Consider the following 19,909-nt stretch of genomic DNA (forward strand, 5'->3'; position numbering starts at 1 on the left):
CACACACACACACACACACACACACACACACACACACACACACACACACACAGTTTGTTGCCTATTATAGACCAGGCTTCACCACTGCACATGATCAGTACATAGCTGGATTTATGAGCTCGGCCAGTTTATAACCCTGTTTTTTTTTAATTCCTGCTAAACGCAAGCCAAAATGGAATATATTTTAATTCTGTTTTTATAGCAAAACATCCTGAAGCTAAATAAAGTCCTAATTAAGCATTAATTTATTTAAATTACCTAGACGTCTGTCTGTGTTTGTTCACGTTTTCGAAGGTTTTTATGAATTTCTTTAATTCATCTCTCCAGATCTTGATTTGGTGGCGTTTGGCCGTAGTCCACCGTCCGACTGACACGGCCCACGTTTTCCTCAGCAGGCCTGACCCAGGTTTACCTCTAATACAACCAGACTTCAGCACTAATTAGCTTAGCACAGTAAMCCAGTCACATATAAGTTTCCAGGCCCCTGTAGTCTTAAAAGAGCAGGGTGGATCCTTTAAGGTTGCGTTATTTTATGTTTAATTTTTCAAAATAATTTAAATCAGCTGGTATCGATACTTTTGCAAGGCCACCCTTTCTCCATGGGTTTCTCGATGGCCTCTTACCGGATGAGGTCCAGCAGCGCATCGGCAGAACTCGTCATGGGCTTCTTGCTGTCCTCAGAGTCCTCCTTCTGGGCGGCGCCACCCGGATGGATGATGTACACCATGAGGATGCCCACCACCACGGCAACAAACGTGGTCCACAAGTAGTAGGAAATGGTCATGATGCCCAAGCGACTTGAGCACTTGGCGTCCAGGGCAGCGAGACCTGACATCAAACTGAAGTGTGGGGTGGGGTGGAGTGGGGGTGCCACAAACAGGAGAGAATTCAGGAAAGACAGAGAGGAAAAAAGGAGGAGAAAGTTAGTATTTGACAAGCTTTGAGGAGCTGCTTCCCTCAGAGCTCCTTTTCTACTGCCTGTCAAAGAGGACACTTTGAATGAGTTTTCCTGCAGAGGGAGATAAGCAAGAAGCACGAATGCCGAGTTGTGTTGGAAACGCTCAACTAACGCTTTGTGTGAGGAAATTATTCACACCGCCGTATTTAGCAATATAAAATTTCCACCATAATTATGCAGCGTGCCTCACGTGAAAGTAAAAGCTCGCCTTTTCACGTTCGCTCGGGAGCAATTGCAGCACTCGACGAGACTGAATGGGCCTGTTTAAAATCACGGAGGGCCTCCGTGTCGCCCCACTGCCTCAGCTCCCTGAAGTACGGCAATCTGAACACATTTGCTGTTAGGCCTTTCACAGCAACATAACTTTCCTTTTCAGCTCAAAGATTGTAGGCTGGGGTGGGGGAGTAGAAAAAAACAAAACAAAAACTCTTTTCACAGCATAAAAAGACAAATTTGCATTCAAATTGGCTTTAAATCCTTTTTCACTGGAGCAATTTGGGTTACTTTAGAAGCGAACTCAGGAATACAGAAAAAAGAAGCAAGCAGGAAGCTTTCAGGCGTAGCTGCGTCTCAGTTGGTGTGGAACCCAGCGGGCTGAAAAATGTCACTTCTGAGAAGTGAAGGTACGAAGATATGGAGCCAGAAACAGGTGGTGGTGTCACTGAAGCAACGCCTGGGAAATCCTGATTCAACTGAAAGCTCCTGTCTGATGTTCACTTACGTACTGTTGCAGTGTGATAATGAAATAAAACCGTGAAAATAAGTTATTTTTGATGATTTCACTTGACCGTACCTTTAAGAAGACTATTAATCATTGCATTACAGTCATGTTGCAAGCTAGGCGTTAGACCGTGTTTAGAAGAAACACGGTCTTCTAAACACGCCTTCAAGCTTTTCATCAACCATACAGCTAATTTCAAACAAAACCAACATACTATTGACTCACTAAATGTAAGAACCGGTTGGAGGGTTTAAAAGGAAGATTTTAGATATCCACGTTTAAAGGTAAAGACAATTAGTGTCTATTTTTTTTCTTCTTCCTGTGAGCACAGCTGCCAAATATGTAAAATCTAAAAATGACAATGTAATGAAATGCAGCCCCAGAATCGATCAGCGTGATGGTGTGGATGGTAGAAGAGGAAAAAAGAACCAAGGAAACCTTTCAAGCTGAACTCCAAGGTGGTAAGATTGCTCAGTGCTTTGCAATTTGAACTTAATGAGCCCCATGAAAGAAGCAGAGGGATGCACCTCTATTTACAGAAAGACGAAAACTGTCTTTCTGTAAGTAGAGTTCTGTCCACAGACAGAACTCGGAGAGAATGAAGGTGAATACTTCCATATTCAATAGAATCAGTTATCTAAAGCAAAGCCAGGTTTGTCTTTAAGGGAAGGTATTCTGTATTTTCCAGGCACATAGAGCCATTTTATAGCACAATCAAGTGTTGCCTTCAGTTTTAAAAATGCAGCTGAACATAAATCAAACAAAGAAAAGTAAAATAATTTTTACTTTATTTACAAGGTGCGCAATTTGGCACCTTGAAATTCGGCCTCTGTCTCTTTAAGAAGCTCCTCCTCTTTCCGACACTTGGACTTTAGGAAGTCACCACAACAATGTTCCTCCGTTAAGTCATTTACAACCATTCTTAGGCGTGTTGGACTGAGAAGTAGTGTGTATGATGGACTCAGAAGACGTGCAGTTCCACCAGGTGTTTGCTAATTGCTGCTGTTGCTAGTCTGAAGGAGCTGAGTGGGGAAGTTGTGGAGGGGGGGTGGAGCTTTGTGGAAATAGGCGGTGCTTTGTGAGAGCAAGTGTTTAGGCGCCCCAGATGGTTGCCACGGGAGAATCAAACATGCATGAAAGAGTTAAAGCAACACACCAGATATGTTTATATAAAGCTATAACATGACACAAAGCTTAAAAAGTCAATTTTACATAATTCTTCCTCCCCTTTAAATATAGGAGAAACAGTAAAAGGCAACTTAAAAACATGTCATTTTCACGTTATTCCAGAAGTACTTTTGTTGTTTTGTGGAAGGGCGCCAACATTCGCCTGCAACTGTATCTCTGCTCAGTCTGTTGAGCTTGTGTGACAAGATTATCTGGCCGTCAGACCATAATCTGCTCGCACTTGGTCAGTGTTGTCATGGACGTGTTCAGTGGGTCAGGACTTCATGGATTTTCACAGAGTGATTGGCGGTTACACACCAATCAAAGGCAAATATGTAACCTTATTACAGCGTAACGAGCTGCTAAACTGAAAGGTTTCAGACATCGAAAAAAAAGTTTTCCACTTGATGAAAGCAATGTGAGGTATTGTCATTCCATCGATCTCAGTGTCACTGCAGAGAATTCAGCGTAGCAACATTCAGCAAATGATTTAATAGAAATGGTAGCTGTTGAATGTGAATCGGATGCTTTTTATGGGAACAGTTACCTGTGAAGATATTAAAGTTCCTGTTAAATAACCTCAACCCTCGTGGTTAATGTATTTGATAACATATAACAAACAACAAGAGATCTGAAGGTTTTTTTTTTTTGTATTGTTGACCAGGTTGTTCTCCTACTGTAGCAAGCATTACAGTGAAAAACTAATTCTCACATGTCAGTCTGTCACACATTCAGCCTCAGTGTTCGATCCTCGGTCCGGTTCTATTCACCATTTTTATTAAGCATTCATTGAAAAACTGTAAAATCAATCTTTAATGCAGATTTATTTACTGCTTTACTGACTGTATTATGCTGTTTAAAATCTAAAGTAATTCTCGCTTAACCTTCAGAAACACTTCCATAATTTAAAACTGCTCAWGATGGATATCGCTAACAAATGTAGGAAAGTTTATTCTGAGCCAATAAGTGATCTTCCAGTTTAGAGAGTGTTGATCTGCAAATATCGAAGCATCTGGATGTTAATTATATTATAAATACGGACTCAGACATTAGATTTTCTTTTTAGAAAGAATATTTATATCTGTTCATCTGCAACACTAAGTCTACTGTCTGACATTTGATGACCGAAACAAGTGTAAAAAAAACACCCCAAAAAACAGTAGAAATTTGCCAGGGGGAAAATGCTTTCTTTTTCTTGACAAAAAATTCTTAATTGAAGAAACTCATAAAAAATGTTAATTACTTTATCACAGAATTATATGTATTGTAGATGATTGGGTGCTTGATGATTTTTTTATTTACTTGTTACACAACTTAAAAAAAGAAGAAATCCCATTCTAGATTGAAACATAATTTCAAATCATCTGAATACACTTAGTAGCACAAACAGTATTGATATTTCTCATAAATCACTTGAACTTTGACTCGTTTCACCATCCAGACAACGATAATATAGATTTTCTACATGAAATGAGGCGACATGTGGGCAGTAAGAAAATCTTTTTTTTTTTCCCCCTCTTACATAAGAACAGAAATGCTCTATTAGTTGTTGCTAAATGTTAAATACCTTTGACAATTTGTTGTCCTGAGCTGAACGTTGGGATCAGACAGGATTTACATATAATCATAGATTGATGCACAGATTGTGAGAATACCCTCTCCGCCCGCCGGTATTCTGGACACCGAGCTTGGCGGCGGGAACGACCGAGGGACCCAACCCTTTAGCCTGGCAGAGTACGATAAGCTCCAGCAGAAAGAAAAAAACATCTCCAGCATTCTGCCGAGGGTCAAAGCAGCAGAGTCGTACAATATGAAGGAACACACAAATGACGGGCGACATAAGCCAAGATGTCTAAGGGCGAGAGGTGAAACATCTCCTGAGGTGGATCTGTTTTTAAACTGATAACTTCCTCAGCAGAATAACAAAAGGTGGACGAGAAAAGACGGAGCGACCAGTGAGAGGCGGGGCCCCCGCTGGGCACGCCGAGCAAATAAAAGAAATGAAAAGTTACAAACAATAATCAAGAAATTGCAGCGTGCATGTCCTTCTTGTTGTCCTCCCAAGCTTACTTATGTTAAACAGAGTTCCATACTCGCAGTATGCACACTGTAAATCAAAAGTCAAATGTTAGTTCACCTTGTTTTGGTTCTAAACCTTTATGCATGAGATTGTAGTAAAAGTCATCTGGCTCTCTATGGCTTTATGCTGTTAAGCAGATTCTACATCTATATTTTCTTCCAACATTTCAACTCAACTTAAGCTACGTCGTTCCAAATCACAACAAAGGTCACCTCAGTACCAGACCAGCTCTGATTCATACATAGGCATGCAAAATCAGCTTCAAATATCAGAATCCAATCATAAAGACAGATTAAAACTCATGCGTACTTTACAATCAAACCTACTTACAACATAAAGCAGTCAAATTTGGATTTAAAGCCCAGTTGGTAGAAATTTAATGTCGGTCTTGAATTTTTGGTTCAAGACCATACACCATGGCCTTCACTGTGCCATAAACTTGAAAATCAATCAAGTTTATTCGTATAGCATATCTCAGCAGCAAGGCGGTTCAAAGTGCTTTATATCATAGGATAATTCCTTATTCTGATTGATACCTTTGTGCAGTGAGAACAATGTAAATGTTTGTAACTGTGGCTTTAGCTCGTACATGAGTAAATGTCCAGAAAAACCTACTAATTGACAAATTAATCAATCACTCAATAAAATCAATTTTACTTCAAAGTACTTGTCTTTGCAACCAGGTTTTGTGGTGCTTATTACTTAGTTTTTTTTTTTTCCTCTACATAATTTTTATTTTCCTCTTGGGTTGAACAGGTCAAAGGCAAATTATTGGTGTCATGTCAAATTATTTGTGGAAACAAGTTTTAATTGTTTAAAAGTTTTAATTGTTTAAAGTCTCAGATGTGAATAAATACGGCTTGGTACCAGAAAGTCTTCTTTGTAAAACAATACGGCAACATGTTTTAGGTTAGAACAGGAAAGTCCAGAATGAATATTTATGTACTTTATCATTCTTTGGCTTCATCATGTTGAAGTGAGTCCAGACGGAACAGATTAGCAGACTTCATCTGGGGGCAGGGCTCAGAGGCCAAAGACTCTTCTGAATAGGATGTGTTTGAAACGCTTCTATGAGTCTGCAGCAGAATGGAACATGAATAAATAATGTTTAATGTCACAATAATCTGAACCTGAACCTTCACAAAGATGGACTTGAAATAACTCATTCAACTGAAGCCGGGAGTCGTAATGGGAGTGGTAGAGGAAACGCATGTTTCTATCTAATCCAGCTACAGGCGTCTCGAGGCTGTTTAATGATTTTCATCACTGCTTCTGTTGTCTGGGTTGCCTTTTCTAATGCTTATGTCATTTATGATGTGTTGTAACTTGTGATTCACCTCAGGTGGCACTTTTTACATTTTGAAAACCAGAAAAGGACTATATCCATTCTAGCATGTATATTTTTAACCGTATTGCCCAGGCACTTGTTGTTGCAAGGCGACAGTGCTAACTTTGCTACCATCCAGTTGAGTTGTTGAATTTCTGAAAAGTCGTGTTTTTGTATGCATTCTTCCTGAATGAAGAGTCTGCTGAACCAGCATTTGCTGCAATTCCAGCTTCAAGTCTTGGGCTGTTACTAGATTTGCATACTTTCTTTACAAAACAGCTCAGTCTCAGAGTGAATGGACATAATTAAACATCAGATTCTCGGGTAGATGACGTCTGGTCTTTGACTAGATCATTCTAACACATGAATATTCTTCGTCTCTTCTGGTCCCCTTAAGCCTTTTGCAGTCTCTTAACAGGCTTTCTTTTAGGCTTGCCCTGTATTTAGCTCCATCCCTCTTACCATCAAACTGCTGATGAAAAGCATCCGCAACACAAAATACTCAACATGATGGATCAGCATGTGCAGGATGACATAACATCACACATAGCGTTGCACTCGGGTTATGTTAGACTCAATCAACCAGAGCACCATCTTCCACATGACTGGCATCCACGACAAGATAATGTTGAGAGTTTTTTAGGTCACTAGCAAAGTCATTGTCATGACTAATCAATTCCTTGCTGGTGTCATTGACACTAATGATTCTAGAAAGTCCCCAACAATGCAAAAACTTTTCATTTTTCAAGATTTCATCTTTCTAACACCTCCACTGCAGCATTGGCTCGTCTTCGCAGACAGATTCACAGAAATTCACACCTTAGGACGTGACCAAAACAGTGTAGATGTTGGCTGTGTTGGGGGCTTGTTAAGATCGTCAATGTCAGCAACTCCAACAAGGAATTGAAAGAGTCTAAATTCAGAGACTCATGTGACCTCGATGGCCTTCATTAGTAATATCAATGGCCTTGTTAATGATCCCCGTTGCTCAGTCACATAAATAGCAGCTGATGCTGTCCCATAGTTTGAGCTTTTCCCACATCTCGCCAACTACAAAGGCCTTAAATACCTTTGCAAGGCACGGTAACCAAGAAACCTTGCAGCTGAGCTGCTCTTGAGACTGGGCGGGATTATAGCGTTGGCACCTGCCATGTGCAGCCTCCTTGACCGCGACAGGTTGGGGCACATGCGTGGCTGATCTGCCACAAGAGTTCAGGGCCATATGGAGCTTAGAGCCTTCCCTGCTCCACCTTTGCTGTGCAAGAGCATTAGAGTAATCCCACATCCAGATGAAAGAGAGACAGCAGCGGCTCCTTGGAAGAGGGTTATCCTTGACATCTAGGACTGACACCCTGGCCTTTTCCTTGAGCAGCTCAGATAATTATAGGCCGGATGAGTCCTCTAACTCTGCGGCAGCTTCTAAATTTGATTTCTCCGGTTTTTATTTTGGGTTTATAGATGCAACGAGGGGTGCACTTGGTACCACCGTTTCCTTGGTTGCAAGACTTTCACAAGCAGGTCCGTGCCACACCGAGTCATCACAAATCCCGTACAAAGAAGTGTGACTGTGCACAACAAGCTCCAGCTGGAAAAGGCTATTGTTTGAATGCGGCGTACTTCAGGTTGTGCCAGGATTGATTAAAATTAAGAAAAATAGCCCCTTTACAGCGTTCCATTCTCTTTCAGTGAGCTGCTGTGATGGTGCTAAAAAAAAAAAAAAAAAAAAAACATGACACACTCCCTTGTTGATATAAAGCTGAATGCTTTGTGAGCATCAGTGGAAAAAACAGCGTCCGGACAGTTTTACCTCATTTGTCCGACTCTCTTCTTCTGCCTTATTTGGAGCAACAGGAGGTTCATGGACAGCAGACCGAGTCGGGAAGAGGATTCTCCTGGCTCTGCTCAACTCCGCTGTGTTTATCTGGCCCTCTGTACGCTGAGATTAAGAAAACCAATTTTCCATAAACCTCTCATTCATCCAACTCCACTTCCTGACCTACCAAGCAAACCAATTGCGGCATGAAGCATGCAGCTGAAGTCTTAGCTGTAGATTTACATTTTCTCTGCTGGTCAGGACCAAGGACCAGGCCTTGACTAGAAAATAAAACATACCTACCTCTAGTTCCTACAAAATAAAATATGTATTCTTTAATGGACTGCTGGAATGAGGTCTGTCAAGTAGCCATCCGAAAGAAGAAATAAAAAACGCCATATGTTGTCTTTTGCAGGACAGATGATGATGTTATCTTTTACATTTTATGATGGTATTAGGAACAATCCACAGGAAAGGAGAGGACAAGCTTAAAAAAAAGCAAATCCAGTAGATTTTGGTCTCATCTTGAAATTGATGACATCATGAGGAAAGAACATTATGTGGAAATATTGAGGGAACATCAAACATCTGCAAGACAGTAGGAGTGCCCCTATTTATCTGCACAGATTTCCTTCATTTTGGAAGAGCAGTGATCGACCAATTCATATGAAGCAGATATCCCCATCAGCAAAGGTCTAAAAATCAACCACTGTTCTCTTCTGCTCTACAGAGAGAGGTTTGACTGACAGACCGGCCCACCAGGTCATGTCTGCATGTTTGTAGTTAATATTCATCCCACTGTTGCCAACTCAGTGACTTTCTTGCCTTCTGACATGTTCATTCTCTCAATATTGTGGCATTTAGAAAACAGAAATAATTTTGTTTTTTCTGTCTAAAAACAAAAGAAGTTTTATTTGATTCTCCTTCATGTTCTAGGTTTGCGCCGAGGACTTGGAGTCTGTCTCAGCAGTCAATAAATATGACACTTTGAATAGTTGCCCAGCAACAGGGCCAGCACTGAAACACACAAAGACAAACTCCAGTGCTTGTTATCAGGTCAGCCTGAGATGAGTTTCCTCAGCAGAGCAGCGAGGCTCCTTCAAATCACAGTGTGAGCTGGAGAGGGACGGCGGGGGTGAGGGGTCGTTTTAAGAGCCAGCAATTAGGGAGGGAGACTGATTTCAGTCAATAACCACGTCCAGACTTTTGGCCTGCACAGTTCATCTTTGGTAACTAGTTGCATAACTGTTTTTTGTTGTTGTTTTTTTTCCCCTAAACATGCTTAAAGGTTTTTGAGGAGAATTGTGTCTTTTAGCTTCTCACATTTTCTCTTCATTAGAAAGTTAGTTTATGTAACTCTTATTTTATTAGATTTTTAGTTTATCAAAATATGGAAAAACTAGGATCCCAATTTATTTATTTATTTATTTATTTATTTATTTATTTATTTATTTATTTATTTATTTATTTATTTTTAAGATCTATTATCCAATATGCTAATTTGCCCAGCTCCATTTCACCATTCTTTTTTATTTTTTATTTTTTACAGCTTTGCCTTGTTGTCGTGACTTTTTCAGGGCATGATTCAGATTGCAGAAAGAGTGGGACGTAATAATGCCATACAATGTGGAGGCAGAAGCAGAAAGAGTCGTTGTGTTCTGTTCTGATCTAACCTTGTTTCTGAATGAAAGCTATGGAGGAAAAAAAAGGCAGGTTGCAAGAAAAATGTGTAGCGCAATCAAAACCAGACGTAAAGTGTTATTTTGTGCAATGAGGTGAAGTGCTTTTTTTTTTTAGATAATCAGTGAGGTTCTGCTTTAGTTTGAATGACAAAAGCATGTAGGGAAGGAAATGTAATTCAGCCCCTTTTATAAAATTGAATACAAGGATACAAAGCCGCCATGGATCTATTATTTTTATTAGAACTGTTATGTAATTCACGCAATAAAAATGTTGTACCATGATACAATAAAAACCCTGCATTCCTAGTCGCTTTAATTCAATAAATGCTTGAATGCTTTAATTCAATAAATGCTTGAATTAAATCTTAAATTAGGTTAGATTAGATTTGTTAGAGAATGAGAATATGAATGAATTTGATTTGATGATTTCAGCACAGATACAATAATAGATTTAAAATATGACATAAGATTTATAAAGGTATACTTGTAAAAGTGCAAACAATAATCCTAATTATTTATAGCCTAAGGCCACAAAAAGAGAAAATGTCTCATACATAAATACTAAAACGTACATAGTTTTCCCATAAATTGAAAATAAACATGTTTAATTTACATCAGTAGATGTATTTGGCAGATTACTTGAAATTCAAACACAGGGGTGAAACTCGTGGAGCTCTCTTGACTTTTTAAAATGTTAAAAATAAGGAAAAACTGGACATTCGCTACATCTGCTTTGAGCTAACAACAATGTCGGAAGGATAACTGGGGTAAAGATTTGCTTTATTTGATTCCTTGTTACTTGCAACCTCTGTCTACCAAGGAGCATTAAGGACTTGGACATGCTTTGTAGTCTGTTAGGTAGGAATATTTATAATTTATTTGGAAAGTACTCAGTCTGCCAATACAGTTAGTGATGCTAACTGTGCTAATTGCTAACAGCTTAGCAAAATGATCAACCAGACGAAGCTATAATGAAGAGTAAGAAAACTGAGAGAAAATGTGAAGTTAAAGTTTGCTGTTGAAATAATAGGAAATTTGAGAGAAGGATAAAGTAGCAGAGCAAGAAGAAATGGAGTTGGTTCTCCAGTAGCCAAAGCCTGTGGTAGCACATCTACAGAGATAGCCCAGGAAACCTAAGCCAGTATGACTAGAAGCTTTATCAGAAAGTAAAGTTTTAAGGCATGACTTAAAAGACGACTGCGAGAGACGGAGTGTCTGAATAACACAGTAGAGGAGCCTAATAACTAAAGGATGTGATTCCCATTCTACCTTTAGAACCTTTAGGAACCAGCACCAAATCTGCAAAGTCCTCTGTTACGAACATATGGACCAGTCAAATCTCTGATTAAGGGTTTTATGTGAGCAGGAGAATCTTGAAGTCCATTCTGGATTGAACAGGGAGCCAGTGGAGGGAGTCTAAAATAGGGATTGTTTAATTATCCTGATCAAAAATAACACAGAGTCTTTACTTTACCATCTAAGCCATCCAGATCAAGAGATTGATTAAGCAGTTTTTCAGATACTCTGGTTCAAAGACAACAACTTCTGTTTAATCAGAATTTAAAAGCAAAGAATGTCTTAAAAACCAAAAAACAGTCTGGTTTTTTGGTCTTTAAGACATGCGTGTACTATACTTAAGTGACTGAATTTATAAGAATTTATGGATTTAAAAAAAAAGCTGAGTGTCATCAGCATAGCAGTGGAAGTTTGTCCCTTGCTGTATGATGATTTTCCCATACAGCATCAACCGCACAGAACCCTGCGGTTTCAAGAAGCTAAAGTCACAGTCTGGTTAGCGCTGTCCTATTGGCGCTAAAAGGGCGTTTTACAGTTTAAGTAGTCTAGACTGCATTTGATCATCAGCATCTTCATTTCTAGTTCAAATCTAAAATTCTTAATCTGGCCTTTATTCTATTCATGAAGGCTAAGAAGGTGTCACTTTCAAAGTGTTTGTTTCTTTAAGTTCATGTTAAAATTATAGTAGCAAAAAAAACCTTCAACATGTGGACAATTAAAACTTAGACCAAAATGCTATTGTTCCTATTAGAGACTATTTAAGACTAAGTTTGTAATTTGTGAAGCATATTTTTTTCTCATTCTCATAAACCTGGTACGATGACACGTCATATTATGAGTATACAGTATTGCAACATTGCAGAAAATTATGCACAGATCACAAATCTAAATTGTTGTATTTTGCTACATTCAAAGCTTAAATTCCTTGTTTTCAATGTTTTGTATACCATGAAGGACCAAGTTCCTCTATAATAAGGTTCACCGCCTGTTTTCTGTTATTGATTTTTTTTTGTCACTATTTGTCTCTCCCAAAACAAGATTTTTATACACAAAATGAAAGCATAAGGAGGCTTCTAGTGTAGTGGCCATTGTTTTTTTTTTGTTTTTTGTTTCTTTTGGCCTGACGTATTCATGGGATAATCTGGTTTCCGCTTTGGTTGGCGCACAGATGGCACTGGGAGGGGAAAAACGGGGACAGACACACCGTGGGGCCAGAGAGGACATTCACCCCTAGATAAGCCCTACTGTACCGCGCGCCGGGCCGAGCAGCCGGCCTCTGGGTCCCGGCAAGACCTTCCAGCAGAAGAGAGGAGGGGGAAAAAGCAGGTGAAACTCTGCGAGACCGCAGCTGGATCAGCATCAGGCGGAGTGAGACATTCACACATATAAATGATCCTGAAAGTGGACAGCGTAGCGGGCCAACGGTGGTCAGCCGAAGGTAACAGGAAACGTCTTCCAGGCTCGATACGGGTCATTGCTGCGGCCGAGATGCTGTCTGATGCGCCGCAGAATCACAGCATCAGTTAAATAATCACTCTGATTGCTTTTATACTCCCATGTGCTGGACTGACCTGCAGAGACGACTTCAGATCAGTTCATGTCTTTTCCTGTAACATGATCCATGTTTGGCACTGAAGTGGAACCCAAATGCAAAAAAAAAAAAAAAGAAAAAAGAAAGGAAAAGGACACTAGCAGGAGTTGATAAACAAGTCTCCATGCTTAGAGTGCACATGTTCCAGGATGAAGACTGGAAATATTCAAAGAAAATGTGTGTAAACACCAACAGACAGAGATGAAGACAGAGCGGGAGAACAGACAGCAGAGATGGAGCGATGGAGAGAGAGAGGGGGGGATTAACCTCTCATCCAGTCTTTGCTGTTGCATTGATTGTAAGTAGCTTATTGCACAAAACAGCCTGGATGTTGCCCGCGCGTCTGCATGATTCGTTTGGAGCGTGTGTGCGATACACACCGCCGATCTCATAGAGGAAACCAAGCGCTTCTGAAGGGGGGGGGGCAGATGATCAAGCATTCTCTGAAGCCGGCACACGGCGACCTGCGTTCCCAGAAACATATTACTCTTTAATCCTGGATTCTTCAAAAAGTAATTGGGCAGAGGAACAATCTCATCAATGTTGTCCGTCTCATCTGGCCTAATCATCGCTCAGGCACGCAGGAAGACCCTCGCATGTCCGGCGGAAGCAAATAAATGAATCGGAATCTGGAAAAAACATCACCCAGCATTTTTTCCTGAGGCTTAAAAAAAACGAGAGCGCTCATTATGTGTGCTTTGCAAAACTAACGTTACGCAAGGCACACTAAAAGCATAAACCTTAATGTATGCCTGCTGAGATTTTATGGGCTTAACCAGCACACCAATTTTAGCTAAATTTAAGCTACAATTGGTGTAAGATTAACAGTTGGCATCAAATTTCCAGCAATATGACGTAAAATGTTAAATGTAAAAGAAAAAGGGACACACTGTTTTGCTTCTCATTGTGAACACTACAATGACTGGATAACAAGGTCAGAAAAAAAGTTTAATTAGAACAAATAAATAGAGAGGGAGAGAGAAGTAGTTCACATGTGCTAGCTTGACTTTGACAACCGTAATACATAGATGTGCTGTGGAATTTGGCGTGTTTCAGTTCAGGTGCAAAATAATAAAAAGGCAACCTAAACACCAACTCTGACAAATCATCAGTAGAGCAGGTGTTCAAATTATCTAATCAACCATAGCTGTGGTAGATTAGCTAATAACAGTGGTAGTTGGTGCTTGTATCTGACAGAAAATTCTAATAAAATGCATTAAAATACTGGTATTAATGTTAACAAAAAAAAGTGAAAAGGTTCAGAAGGTGAGTGTTTGCGTTGCGTCATGGCTGCACTGTAAAACCTGTTTTTCTGTTTTGTAGAGCGGGGGGGGGGGGAATAGAGATAACTCTAATAGAGGACATGAAGACATGCCAGGCTTTCCTAAGTAGTCGTTCTCGTTGGATCATGATTCATAATAAAACTGAGAAGCCGCCTCAAATTGAAAGCTAAACACCTTATCCTGATGCAGCACATGCGCTTGCAGCAGAGTGGCCGTATTTTTTCCCAGAATGCGCAGCTTTCATTATTTTTTCCCCATATATATTTCATCAAGTCTGAGGAAGAAAGGAGACCTGTTAAGCTGATTTCTCAGTCGGAACATATTTGAAGCATTAATGATTGCTGCCAGAGGCAACGACGCAAAACCAGTGTGATAAATAACTCAAACGCTCTCTTTGTATGTATGAGCATACATGGGGACAAATGCAGCAACAATGATTGTTCTCCAAAAACCAGGATACATTAGATATTCGTTTAGTCTTGTTCATTTAGGCCTGTTTGATGTCCTTCACTTGGTAAGACAGATTCAATACACAGCGAGTTACACACACATTAAATTCCCATCAAGAATTTTACATCTAGTCACCTTTGGGGTTAAAATCATGTTAAAGTTGAATTTTTAATGAGACATTTGAACTCTTCTTTTAGTGGCGTGGACTGATATGGGAACTCTACATCAAGGAGTTGTTTTTAACTCAGGTTTAGGGACACACCTCTGAATTTTATGTGTGTTTTTCTCCAATCTACACAGAGTCAAAATTATATTAGACTCAAATATATCCATAAACATGGGTTAGCTGCCAATGTCCCTGACTTAATAAATAAAACAAATCTGATCATTCCCTGCAATCTAATTCAGGGAGTCTTGGTTAATTCATTAAAATATGTAAATTCTACTTTTGCTCGCAAAACCAGCAAATAGTTGAAACAAAGCAAACACAAGGTGTTTTTTGCCCACACATTTGCTCTCTCCTATTTTGTAATACCATTAGGTTTCCATGGAAATGCACCACTAATAAATGACTAAAAGTTGTGTAACAAGGAAACCACACTGTCTTTGTAGCCATCGTCAATAGTTCTGGCATAAGTCTGGATGGATACGCAACCTTTAACGTATGTGAAAATGTTGAGGTTCATTTTAATTGGTTGGTTTTCTGGTCCTGATTCGACTTTGATTTAAATCTCAAAAATTTATATGATTAGGTCAAGTTCAGGGTCAGGTAAGCAGCGAGACGCTGACATGTTATGGGGATTATTACGACGGCCATTGCATAAAGGAAAAAATAGAGGAGTAAATTTCCACCAAAATACTCAGAAAGTTTGAGATTAAACTCAGAAATTTTCTAGAAAAAACTTGGAAATTTGTGAATTTGTAAAGTCAGTTTTTTGACTTGACAGTTTCTCAGAAATCTCAGAGGTTAATATCAAAAGTCCTCTTTTTTTTTCTAGCAAATTTTTATAACTAATTCTCAACTTCCCAGGCTCAGAAATTTCCAGGTTGCGTTTTCTCAAAAAACTCAGATTACTCTCAAATTTCCAAGTTTTTCTAGAAAATATCTGAGAAGTGTCATAAATTCACTTGGCTGTGCAGGTTTATTGCTCAGTCAGAACAACAAACTGTCTCAACCCTTTACCAGCTGGTTTAAGGAAAAACTGAAAACTTGGATGCTTTAGATTTTTCCAACCACTTTGTTGAGTGATTATTCTTGTGTTAAAAAAACCCACTTTCCTTGGACTTGAACACAGCTGGACAGCCCGACAGGATAACAATCTCAAAAACACATCAGAACTTGTTTCGAAAGGGATAACTCCGGCTTCCTGAATGCCTCACAGCTCACTGCTGGGGGAAATTTATTCTTGACATTCCTACCAAGCAGAGCGGTCAAATATCCGGACAGAACTACAAAAAGTGTGTGTGTCAGACAGTAGCACACAGCATGTGTGTGTGCGCGTGTGTGTATTTTGAAGTGTTTCTGTCTAACAGCTGGTTCTCTTACCTTGAAACAACAAGAGGCAAGATTAGCATTTTCAGCATCCTCATCAGCAGCTCACCGGGAAACTGGAAGTACTTCACCTCCTGAAAGCAACAGAGACGGTTTTTTAATGGATGTAGTTGCTGACAGCCAGTCACAGTGCCGATGTCTGAGAACCGAGACGCATCACGCATTGTTTCTTCAGTAAATCGGAGCCTGAGAAGGCGCCGGTCTTCGTGTTTTTCTCACTGAATAGACTTAAAGATTAAATTCTTCTCTTGGAGTACGTTGTTCGCCGCCTTTCAGTTTAAAGCGGGATCTCCGCGCAACTCCGGATATCAGGTCATCAGAAGTTTCTTCTTCCAAAAAGGTTTTTCAGCGAAAAGTTATTTTTCATTTACTTGTCAATAACAGTCCCTGACCTTGTTGTGACCTGTATGTATGAGAGAGAGAGAGAGACAGAGAGAGAGAGAGACAGAGAGAGAGAGAAAGAGAGAGAGAGAGAGAGAGAGAGAGAGAGAGAGAGAGAGAGAGAGAGATGTTCTGAAAGGCCTTGCTGCCTGTTTCAACACTTTGTTCTACACAGTACTTGATGTGACCCTCTGTGGTATTTCTTAATTTTACTTTTTTTTCTTCACAACTGAAAAGACCTACCAAACATTTTATAAAAATCATTGGCAAACGCAACAGAAAAGACCAGTGTGACTTTAATTTCTAAAATGTCTTAACGTTTCGATTAAGCCTTTACTGTCCACAGCCTGTATAGTCTTAGAGCAACCTTGAGCAACACTTTGCGATTGCTTTAAGAGTTTCTGTTTTATTAAAATGCATTTCACCCACACTAACTTTGTTGAGATGGGACTTGAGAAATCAGTGTACAGTTTTGGAATGGTTGGTTGAGTATTTTCTTTAAAGGTTTTATTAGCTCTAGTGGCCTTTATTTGATAGTTAGTTGACAGGAAAGTGGGTAATGAGAGAGGGGGAAGACATGTGGCAATGGTCTCCAGGCCGGGAATTGAACCTGCAATGGCCACGTCGAGGACTGAGGCCTCCATATGTGGACTGTGCTTAACCCCTGCGCCACCACAGCACACCCAAGTATTTGTTCTTTGATGATCGGTTCAGTTTCCTCTACAGATTATAGATCAGAAACCCCCCCCGCCCCCACAAAAAAAACAAGACGGCTCCTTCTGGTTCTAATAAAAACAAAAATTCAATTATAAACTGGACCATAAATCTACAGTATGTAACTTTTTATTAAAACTATCACCCTGTTGTGCGATAATCTGTGAAGAAAATCCAGCTCCTCTTCCTTCTCGCAGTGTTAACTGCAGAAGTACGCCACTCAGTCAGAAACATCCAATCAGAGGCAGGAGGAGGGCCTTACAGCTGTCAGTCATGCTTGTGTATGCACCGCTCACACCCTCCCCATTGCTAAGGCATTCACGCGATAGTCATTGGGGGCTATCTCCAGTCATAGCCCCCAATGACTGGAGATAAACAGTTGTCTTAGAACAATTAGTTGTTTCTACGCTATTAGTTCATTGAGCAGCGCATACATGAGTGTGATTGACAGTGTTAAGACCCTCCTCCTGTCTGATTGGTTGTTTTTGATCGCTATAGTAGCTCAGGGGGAAGGCAGAAGAGCTCGATTTGTTTGGCATCTTATGACAGTATCATAAGATGTTATCATGACATGGTGACAGTTTTAACAAATATGCAAAAAAAAAAAAAAAACATATTTATAAAAGTTATATACTGTAGTTCTAAGGTATTAACCTTATCATGGTCATTTTTCATTAATTTATGTGTAAAGTCAACCAGCTGACTTCGCTCAACGTTGGCCACACCAAAAACAAAAATGTTTCATGGTGGAGGGTTTGTTTATTTTGATTTATTTCAACCACTGGATTTTCATATTTTCTTTTTTTTTATTTGCTACTTTCATTATTTCACTTATCAGTTACAATATATAGAGGAAATGTCATAAAAAAGTGGTATAAATAAAACCGTCTGAAACACAAACTGAATCCTAAGTATCTGACCGGTGAAAACGTGACCCGGTCCTCTGTGGGAAGGCAATTTCCTCCTCTTATCTCCTCCCCCCTTCGATTGCTCCCCAACTCGGCGTTTGAAATAAGTTCTCATTTTTCCCAAAAAACTAAAAAAAAAAATCAACCGGAGGATTCGTAACGGAGCCTCCAGGGCAAAAATTAATTGGTCTCACTGGAGGACCTGAAAGGCTAAGAAATGTCAAAGCCAATTAAAGGCAATAAAAACCGAACAAACACCCTGACAACGCAACTTTTCCTTGAGACATATTGATAGAATGAAAAACCAAAATAAGCTGCAATTATTTTTTATTTTGACTGCTTGCTTGTTGAGGACTGACGTTGGTACAAATGAGATTGTTTGTAAAAGTCAGGACCGTTTTCAGCATGAAAGTTGATTTTCTTTGCACCTTTATTACGAGGCCTCTGGAAGACATTCAATTTAGAAATAAAGCATTCTGTTTCACATCCAAAACCTAAGATGACTTGAAATAAAAAAAACAAACACTGAAATGTGTTACTCTGTCTGAAACTAAAATGAAAATTATTTTGAAACAAAACAAGCTAGTGATCGAGACACTGAGCCAAAGTATCAATGATATCAATACCAAGTCAGTATTGGTATCGGATCAATGGGAGCAGATCAATAGCTACTTTAGCTTCAGATTCAAAATTTTACATTATTTTTTATATCGTAGTTTCTCAATTCTACCTCAAAAAATTTGTTTTGATTTGCTCCTTTTGATCATTTTTTGCACTCTTTTAAGAAAATGGGTAGAAATGTGTTTTTTTTTACTGTTGTCCCTGTTTATTTGGATATGTAAAATAGTTTATAAGCCTTTAAACTTGGTTCAAATTCTGTCATTTAGCAAAATGATTCAATAAGTAAACATTCAATAATAGAAAAAGTATCGTTACCTGTGATACTGGTGTATCGACTTCATCGGATTGATAAAATATTATTAGCTCAAGTTATTTATTTATTTTTGCCAAAATTGATTTTTACTTAAATCATTAACTCTTTTTTGCCAAGAGATTGTTTAGGTAAAAAAAAATAAAAAAATAAAAAATCAGTTTTAGCAAAAAATGACTTTATTTTAGGAAGATGACGATATGCAGTATCACACACCTCTCCTACAAAACACGTTACTCACTTCCACCCAGAGGAGGGAAGAAACCAGCTGAATTTATCCACCTTAGTCAACAACAGAACCACTGACCAGGTGATGCTGAAGCAAATTCGAAAGTTTATGGGAACTTTTACTGCAAATGATGTCCAACCGATGACAGCTGCCCCCTGAGGTTTATTTCACTGGGATATCTTCTGACACGTGGCAGCTGCTGTGTTGTATACTCCAAAAAAACAAAAACATAACGCCGAATGAGTATGACAGATGCAAATATGAAGGACTTAAATTGTGCAGGACAGAGGAAGGACAGCAAAGTGGCCCCAGACCATCACACTGCCTCCACCGTGTTCAGGGTTTCCCTCAGTGTGTTATAAGCCTTTAGACGGGTTAAAAAGGCTCTTTGGTGAAATGGTTGGAGCCATTATCTTCAAATTTCCTGTCAACTTTCAACATTTTTTAAGATAAAAACACTTTGCTTTCTTCCCTAATGTTTGTTGACGTTCTGTTTCTGAAACTCTGTGGGAGTTGAATGTCGGACGTAACAACATTGTGCTCCAAACGAAAAAGGTCCTGATTTCTCATTTTGTCTCAAAGGTCCACAGAATATTTACCTGACGAGTTTCAGGACATTTGTGGTCTTGTAGGTCAGCAGTGGTTTAGACCTTTGAACTCTTTAATTGATGCCATTTTCTTGTTGCTGAATCCTGAACTCTGGCTTTAACTGAAGGACCTGCTTCAGCTAAAGTAGGCTTTGTTCTGGGTTATTTTGCGTCTTCTTGGATGAATTTATGAAGTAAATTTGGATGATCGGCCACTTCTGGGACGGTTTGTAACTATA

The 19,909-nt window shown here is 39.4% G+C and overlaps 1 protein-coding gene across 1 annotated transcript in view; it reads right to left on the minus strand.

The window, feature by feature from the left end:
- slc1a7a (solute carrier family 1 member 7a) overlaps window positions 1-19,909 on the minus strand; it is a 43,605-nt gene that overhangs the window by 15,905 nt on the left and 7,791 nt on the right. The window contains exons 2-3 of the mRNA XM_008433489.2: window positions 15,915-15,994; window positions 624-839 (exon numbers count right to left, since the gene is read on the minus strand). Of these exons, the coding sequence (XP_008431711.1) occupies window positions 624-839; window positions 15,915-15,994 (296 nt within the window). The remainder of the gene's footprint in view (window positions 1-623; window positions 840-15,914; window positions 15,995-19,909) is intronic.

Source organism: Poecilia reticulata, linkage group LG17, assembly GCF_000633615.1.
Source record: "Poecilia reticulata strain Guanapo linkage group LG17, Guppy_female_1.0+MT, whole genome shotgun sequence".
NCBI classification, from domain to species: domain Eukaryota; kingdom Metazoa; phylum Chordata; class Actinopteri; order Cyprinodontiformes; family Poeciliidae; genus Poecilia; species Poecilia reticulata.